The sequence below is a fragment of the Loa loa genome (genome assembly GCF_000183805.2).
Source record: "Loa loa unplaced genomic scaffold supercont3.54, whole genome shotgun sequence".
Taxonomy (NCBI): domain Eukaryota; kingdom Metazoa; phylum Nematoda; class Chromadorea; order Rhabditida; family Onchocercidae; genus Loa; species Loa loa.
Window position 1 is genome coordinate 261,820 of NW_018108234.1, and position 9,056 is coordinate 270,875.

At 30.2% G+C, this 9,056-nt stretch overlaps 2 protein-coding genes across 2 annotated transcripts; both read right to left on the bottom strand.

The window, feature by feature from the left end:
- Positions 1 to 1,075: 1,075 nt before the first annotated feature.
- Positions 1,076 to 1,575, bottom strand: LOAG_10126 (hypothetical protein; the record flags this gene model as incomplete). The annotated part of the gene is made up of 2 exons (XM_003145652.2): positions 1,076 to 1,221; positions 1,404 to 1,575. The coding sequence occupies 2 exons, from the start codon at positions 1,573 to 1,575 to the stop codon at positions 1,076 to 1,078; spliced, it is 318 nt and encodes a 105-aa protein (XP_003145700.2).
- A 4,496-nt stretch (positions 1,576 to 6,071) lies between these two features.
- On the bottom strand, positions 6,072 to 6,290 carry LOAG_10129 (hypothetical protein; the record flags this gene model as incomplete). Its single annotated transcript, XM_003145653.2, has 1 exon — positions 6,072 to 6,290. The coding sequence occupies one exon, from the start codon at positions 6,288 to 6,290 to the stop codon at positions 6,072 to 6,074; it is 219 nt and encodes a 72-aa protein (XP_003145701.2).
- Between the last annotated feature and the right edge of the window lie 2,766 nt (positions 6,291 to 9,056).

A 9,056-nucleotide genomic window follows, 5' to 3' on the forward strand; every position in this document is an offset into this window, starting at 1 on the left:
AGGATTATTTTACTGTGACAATTAAATCCTAACTAGCATGGGAAGATTAAGCATGCCTGGAATGATGAAAACAAACAAGAGGAAATAAAACTGTTGTAGCAATGTCCACATAATAATGTAGTTTTAATCGCTAGTAATAAGCTTTCGCTAAATTTATGTCACAGAAGATAATCAATCAAGTAAAAACTTCCGACAAGGACATAAGATTATATTTAGTTAACTTATCAGAAATAGAAAAAGAAAAACGAACGTGCATTTATTGGTAGCAAATGGTACATTAAATTTAGCAATAATGACATAGATCATAAAGCCAAGTTGAAATAAGCCAGCCATGGAAAGTTGGACGATCAGGTACAATTTTGGATGTAGAAAATAGCCAATTGGATTGTATATTACCAACAGTCGATCAGTGCTGTTCACTAGGAGTGTTATTGGAATAAGTAGAAAAGAAAATAATTCATAATAGCTCGCTATCTGAAAAGTAATTTGAATTTCTTTTAATTAATTATTGGATTAATTAATTTAAAAGTTTGACGAAATTAAATGATGTGATGATGTCGCAGGGGGGCCTTTTGAAAAAGCATTACGTTGTTTCACATGTTATTGGTTTTCTGGAAAGCTTAGTATTAGATGAAAAAATTCTCCAAAAATATGGGAAAAAAAAGTAATGTTAGCAAAAGAAACAAAAAATTAACATGAAAAATAGTACTTTAAAGATTTCATAAAACATGAAAAAAGAAAAAAAAAGGAAAAACGAAAAACTACCGAGAGTTTTTAAATTTATCAAGATAAGCCTGGAATGAAGTTTAGATTATTAGATTATTGCTAATTCTTCAATTTTGTCAAAGAAAAAGATATGAAAGAAAAAATCTAGAAAGAAATCTTTTAAAAAATCCTAAAAAAATTTAAAAAGTAAATATTAGGTTGAAGTACTAAATTGACAGTTAATTAACCTATCGATAAAATAAAAAAATTTAACGATTGAAGTGTTAATGTTAATATTTCATAAGGCTTTGCTCTTTGTTTAACTCTTCGCTCTTTGGATATTTACGAAATACTAGAAATTAAAGTCAAATTAGAGGGAGTAACAAACTGGGCCAAGGCAGTTCCATGGCTTCTTATTAATAAAGGAAGATTCATTCGTATAATTCTTGCAATCTTTCCCATTTTCATTCCATAGTTCCAGAATAATCGAAGAAGCTCGCAACAAACAGTTAAATCCTAAAAAAGCCATTTCAGTACGGATGGATTCGTGAAATATTCCGAATAAAAGCCATATTTTGCATAGGACAATTAACCATTTAAAAAAAGCAACAAAATAGCTGAACAGCTAAAATGTGAAAACATCCGCAAATTAGAAATAAATATTCCATAACCTTTGCCCTTTCAATTTTGCAACTTACCTCCAATTGCAGCAGCCAAAAGTAGTAAAGCCAAAATAGCATACCGTATCCTTAATTTACTATTTGCAAGTATAGCATAAAGTACGGGGAGATTAGCAATAAGAAGTAATATGCCCAAGACTAAACAGAGAATGCTGATTGTTACTGAATGAATTTGTACATAACTATCCATGTAGTCTGAAAATTTCACACTTTCAAAACAAATTGCAGATAATTCAGTCACCAAATCTTTCGAACGTTCCCATCTCCACTTTATCTATCCAAGCTCTAAATATACTCATGTACTAGTATAGATTATATATCGCTTACTGTATGCCATATACCATATATTGTGCTACCGTATACTATACCATGCACCATGTGTTGTATTACTGTTTTTAAATTAAATATGGTCATCATATTAGTAATATAACAAATATCACAATATATACAATTTTGACATGCATTTAACAGATCATTTTCACGCAATTAAGTGTTTATTCAATACGTCCCAATTTTGACAATTAATTCTTTTTTTTTCCACCTAATTTCTCGATACCAAGAAAGCGGGATCAGTGTGAAAGGATCAAACGATCAGATGGAATTAGCAACATGAATTAGCAACACGAATTAGTAACTCGATTTAATCGCTCTCCAAAATTTGTCTTTTCAGGATTTTCGGTTTGAAGACTGGAAAAGTTGCTTTCATTTCCATTTTTACCGCAATAGGCGATGTGTCTGAAATTAATGAAATGATTCTTAGAGCATTAAAGCCAAAAGATCCATCCATGGTCACAATCATCCATCATTTTTTTCCTTTTCAATTAAGATCTTTGGGGCTAATCTTCAAGTTACTACTAATAAACAATTAATTAATTGTTCTCTGTTTATGTGCATATATAAGCCTTGACCAGTGGAATTCATTGTCAATTAAAGGATTTGCATAAATGACCAAGAAAAGGAAATGAACAGAAGAATCCAGCTAACTGAGTTGATTAACTTTCATTGCTGGAGAAATAAAAGTTGGTTAGAGGGTTATTTCAATTCATTTCTACAGTATACACACCCACACACACAACGTATAATGCACAAACACATGTTTGTCTTGGTTATTGAATTTTTAGAAAGTCATTTCTATTCCGTGTGACATTTGTCGAATCATACAATTTCAAGTGGTATAGATAATAAATTTGCGCCGAGATATATAAGAACGTTATCAGTGTGTCAAATATTTTCAGTGATAAGAAATCAAATTTCGAATATGCAAGAATCATCGCAATTTTCCAATGTTACTAAGTGTGATCAGTGATAGGACACTGATTTGCTCGCTGTATACACTACAGTTAATATTGAAAGATGAGGAAGATTGAACTTTGACCTTTTTGTTAAAAAATATTCTAACAGTCATCTAGTAACAGCTGTTTCGCAACTAATAAACATTGACAATTAGTTCAATATTTTCAAAAGAAGTATGCGATAAGGGGAAAAGTCCTGACAAAAATTATCCATCCATTAAAATTGTTGTAACAATTAAGGTGAATAAATGATTACCTGTACATGCTTATTATAGGAATCAGTTTGAGTAATTATTTACATTTATATGACATAGAAAAACATATTGTAATGTCTTGACCCTTTTGAGGGAATAATATGCAAATATTGGTGGTGATAGCAGTAAAACGCAAATGACACAGTGAAATAAATGAATGTGTCAAAATGAGCCATTTGAGCAAAGCACTTACAGGTGTATTTATTTTAAGATGAATGCTTAGGATTTTTCAATAAAACGCCTTATTTCTTAGGCACTCAAAAGTACAATCCATTTTCAATTTTATTGCTAGCTATTTTATAATTTCGAATTTCTGATAGAATTTGAAGACCAGGAAATATAAACTTTTGCAAGATTTGAGTCACGAATAAGACTATCACTTCAAATTGTTACTTGGTCATGATAAACTTTCTTCTCCACCTTGATCATTACTTGGGAATCATGCTTTGACAAGTCTTAAACTAATGTTTGTGTTTAGCTGAATATATGCTCTAAAATTTTGAATTTAAAAAGATAAAATTAAATCAAATTGTCCTACGATTTTAATTGTCCAACAAGTTTCTTCATAACTAACTACTGTAACTTGTGATCGTTGACATTTCGTTCAATTCTTTCTTCTTAAAATAAATTCATTTATCTCTAAAATCTTATAATCATTACTGTGCAAAATGTAAACATCGATAAAATATACTCTGCGTTTTGTTCATTTTTATGGATTTATGAACCAATTGGATTTATGAAAAATGCTAACAGAAACGTTTTATGTTTACAATCATCTATCTCGAAGAAAATAACTGGGATGAACTTAATTAGAATATTGTCAATGCTAAGCATTACTCGTTGAGATAAAGGTATTAAAGTTTTAAAAAAAAAAAAAACGTGGATTCCACGTAAAACGTATGTTGTTCATTTGTTCCATCATCTCGAATTCTGCAATTGCTGATATTTTTATTGGAAGTATATAAAACTACAAGGGGATGAAGTATTTCAAACAAATATCATTGAATACAATTCCATTTCTTCTATCTTCTAACTATGACGATTGCATCCATTTTTCCTAACTTCAATTATTTCTCTGTTTAAGTTATGTCTAATAAAAAGGAAAAAAGAAAAATTAGAAGCAATGCAGAAATAAATGTTAAGATTGACACAAAGTTTTATTTCTATTACTTGTTTATTATAAGTTAGGAAAAAAATTTGTCCTTCAAAGAATTAAAAAATCTTTTTTCAGCAGCAATTCAAATCCAAATTCAATCCAAATGACTAATTGAATGTCCTAATAAGCAATGAATTTTAGCTTGAAAGAGAAGATCCCTAAATGAAATCATTGTGTCAAAAAGTTGTCACCTTATCCACTTTTTAGTTTATGTATTTAATGACTCCAGAGAACTTGTATTCGTGATTATTTCCCAATTATAATCAAACATCTTTTAATTCACTCCAATCTATAATGTTTTCAGCCTATCTGAATGTCTATGTTCTCTTTAGGTTCAATAAAAACATATCATTTTCTTACAACAAATGTTAAAGATATCATCCAACATTTGTATTCGATGTATAATTTATGAGAAATCAATGGTTAATGCTAGAAAAAAAAATGGGTAAGGTGATAACTCGGATGCAATAAAATATATTCTTTGACATAAAATGATCAGATATTGATAAGTTTCTGGTCAACATCAATACTGCATTGAAAGATGAACGATTTGAAAAGTGATAAAGTGATAAGCTACAGATGTTATTCATTTGTTTCAAATTCTCTTCTCCAACGATGAATTAATGTGGCATCTCGGAGGAGGAAATAGATGTTACGAAAGCAAGCTGAGATATTCTCAAAAAAAAAAAAAAGTGTAGATAATAAAGGCCTGTTCAACATGCAAAGTTGTTATAATAATTCAAATTCAAATTTTAAAAAAGCAAAAAGGACAAGAAAACAACATGAACTAAAAGAAAATCATTATTGGTACTTCGATCGAAAAGATGCTCGTACTGTTATGGATTTAGCAACAGTTCTGAGTTAATTGAGGCATATTTAGCTAGAAATAATTTTTGAGTAACCTTAATAGAACACTCTTGAAAAATCTTTAAAAAAAAAAGACAAAGGAATGGAATTCAAACTTAGTCATTTAGAAACTCAAATGAATTTTGTTGTTCTCTAAAGTTTCTAAAGCCAGCATTTTTAACTGGGAAATTTTATCATCATGCTGAGATTTTATTTTACAATATTCGTAAAAATTCTATTACTCCACTTCTGTCCGCTTTAATGAGTTACTTTTAATAATTACAGCAATATGATGAAAAATGGGGAAGAGTTAAAGAGTTTTTTAAGGTTTTTTAATCAAATATATGCTAACTCAATAACTCTTTCCCTATTGAGAATCCCGACAAGTACCATTTTTCTCTTTCTCCTTTCCAGCTTTTTTTTTCCAAATTATCTTATCCAACAATCAAGAGATCATTCTACACAGAAGTTTTGATCGTTAAAGAGAAATTCTCTTATATTCGTTTGAAAAATAGATTTCATCTCGTCATACATCCCGTATTCTATCGGCTAGCATTATAGCAATGTCCATATAAAGCTTTTTCCTTATTTCTAGGGTTGATTTTATTATCATAATTTCTCAAATGATAGTTTGAAGGTAGCTGATAGCAAAAAGATGGATGATATCAATCTAAACGCGATACTTTTGAAATGATAACATTTTAGTCTTCATCGTTACAGAGTTACTTTCTTTTTAATATCCTTTAACCAAAAGAATCTAGTGCAATTCCATCCCACGAGATCTGGACCTAGTCCATATGTGGTTGGTATTTCTTCAATTATGCTGGAATGCAATTAGTCTTGAATTAGGCCTTTGCTTGTAATTCTTCTTTATGGGATCAGAAATTTCTAATTAGCTTCCGCAGACGGCCAAAACATAAGCCATAATTGTTGCCCAATTTCCTTCCATGACTAGTAGACTTAACATTTACCATTGTTTTTGCTGATAATTTTTTTGAACTGTTCTAATGCTTGTCTATCTTCGTGAGCATTGGATTGTTCCAGAATCAGTTTACATCTGATACACAATTCATCTAAACGACACTTGCTAAGTTAAGGGTATGGTAGCGACATAGTTTATTCGTATAATCGCCCTTTGCTATGACAGGGCCAACTTTGGTAGGGTCAATCCTGAATTCAGTTGCTGGGTCTCTTCTGATTGGACAAATTCGAAAAAATGATCAACTCCGATAATTATATCACGTCGTTTCCTGTAGCTTCTGAGATTACAGAATTCATCTTTATTTATCTTCTCAACTACTTTGACTTCTTGAAGTTCGCTTCTTAAATAATCTAATGTATTGGCCTCGATGCTCATCGAGTCTCACTTCTCAATTCTTACACCAATTTGTGTTTAAGCTTCTTATTGTCAAAGGAACGAATGCTAATAATTACCTTAATCAAGTTCTACTAGATCTAATTGATTGGCTAATTTCCGAGATACAAAATTGAATCTGCGCCAACATCAAAGAGTGCTAAGCCTTCTATCTTCAATTCCGGTTCTTTTGGATTGAAGACATTGATTTCCTTACGTACTCACTGACCTTCTGCTTATGCAGTCATGTTAATAGCAATATTTGCATTATTGTTGTAATCTTCTATCCATCAATTCTAGATTCTTCTCGTTGCTTGGATTCGCCATTGTTAATGCTACATAAAGCGGTGTTGTATGGTTTATTACAATAAAATAACTTACTAATTTTTGCAATCCGCTTCATTATGTCCCATCTTGAAATAAGTTAAGCAGGCATTGATTTTCCTTAATTGATCAATTCGTTGCTTGAACATGAAAAAATATAACATTCGTTGTCCCAGTGAATCTTGTTATAGAAGATACATGTCTTCACTTCTTACCTATCAATTTTTCTTCGAGACTTTGAATGAGTTTGGGTTCATTTGTTTAGATTGGTTCATTAAGGCTGAAGCCAAAGTATCAAACGATTTTTGCTTTGGTTGCTTGATTAAAGCCAACACGCAAGTTTCTCTTTAAGTGGACTGTACTCAATTAAATTTCTTCGATTTATAATACTTGAGGGCTGGCTATTCATAATTTGGTCGCTTCTGTTAACTAATTTTCGAAGAAATTATCGAACTTTTATATCAACCATTATTCGTCTTCTTTTTGTTGATATACCTTATCTGATAGCCAATTCGGTATCTTATATTTTATCGCGATTTCGATGCTAAATTTCAAATATGTCCCTACAGCTGATAATTCAGCAGAAGTAACCAGTAGAGGGATAAAAATCAACGATTAAAATTTCTTTTTGATTTCTTTTTGATTTTGATTTCTTTTTGACTGATGAACCTAACTGGTTATCTGAATCAAAAATTCCTTAGCCGGCAATATTAATTCATAAAGGAAAAAGAGAGGAATGACGAAGAAAATGAAATTCAAAAGAATTGATTGTATTAGAACATAATGGAAAAAAAGAAGAAAAGAAAAATCTTTTGAATATTAATTGATTTAATAGTTGAAATAAATTACTCCGAACAAATTATTCCAATATTTAAATTTATTAAAAATATCTGCCACAAACAACTACCAATCATCAAATGTATTTCTTAAATGATTACATAATCAGGAACATAATCAATGATTACATATAATCATTATTCAGTATCTTATCAAAGAAACTCAGAAAAATGAAGCCACAGAAAGAGAAAAAGAAAAGAAAACAACTAACAACTGGTAATTATGGATTGATAAGATGCGATGGATGTATGATAGAATCTGAGTTGAACAAGAATGCGATCTATTCAAAACTTATCATCCAAAAAGATGTCGAAATAACATTATTGATTTATTATCAATACACATGAAAAAATGTTTCACAGTAGGATAAATCAAATTAAAGGGATAATTTCTGGATAAAAAGAGAAAGGAATGTACCATACAGTGAGAAGTGAAAAGTACCATCAAAAGAAAAGTACGTGAAAAGTACCATAGGAAGAATACGTGAAAAGTACCATCGGAAGAATACGTGAAAAATGCCATCTTACAGTGAAAAGTATTATCAAACGAGATTGCATATTATGTAAACGATGGAACAATAAACCATTCCAACTACCAAATTATCTCCCATATTCAAATTAATGCATATAACTTTCATCCACATTTATGAATATTGGATTAGATTATTTTGATCCAATTAATATTAGAAGATAATTATCAATTACCAAATGCTAAATTGCATTGTTTTGTTATTTGAATATTCGAGCAGTACACCATGAAATAATCAAAAGACGCCAAATTCGAAAGCTACACGTAAACGATGTTTTATTTTTTCGTAGAATACCAGAAACAATCGTAAGCATTAATGTTAAATGCATTTGCATATTATAGTAATTGTTTTTTCTTTTACTTCTAAAAGTAGAAATTTATTTCATAGTTTCGGAAAGAACGATGAAAGAAAGTGAAATGTATTATACCTAAGCAAAGTACTTAACTTCAAAACAATTAGTGAAATCTCCAATGCAATGCGAATTTAATCTCATAAAGTCAGCATTTAAATAAGTCATGAAAAAACGTTTTCTTCTAGCGAAATGAACTGATTACGATCATCATAGAAATTGAAACCATCTTGAATTCCTGACCATTAATACAAATGATGAAAGATTCTATACAAGTCCTTTGTCCTATTTGATTTCATAAATCCTTCTGCTAAATTTAGCGATCTTTTCGTTAAACCCTTCTGGGAAAAGGAATCGGATGATGAAGATTACGGTATAAGTGAAAGTTTGACACAGAAAAAAAAATTGAAAAGATAATTTCGAGAAACAAATCAAAGTTTAGACCAATTTTAGATGGGCATTGGCAACAAAAAATGTCTCCTTAATTTAAGAAAACGATGGCAAGTATAATACTAACAGGGATGAAGTTTAACTAAAAGAAAACCTGAAATAAATGAAGTAGTAATTGTAATGGGTGAAGAGCAACAAAGATGAATCTGGAAGTTAGGAGTCATAGAAGAGCTGATATCAGGTAGAGAAGAAGTAATTGGAAATATAACAGTACTATTCCGCGACAATCACAAAATAATCAAACAGATAAATTTATTAATCTTTCCAGAAATTAGAAATT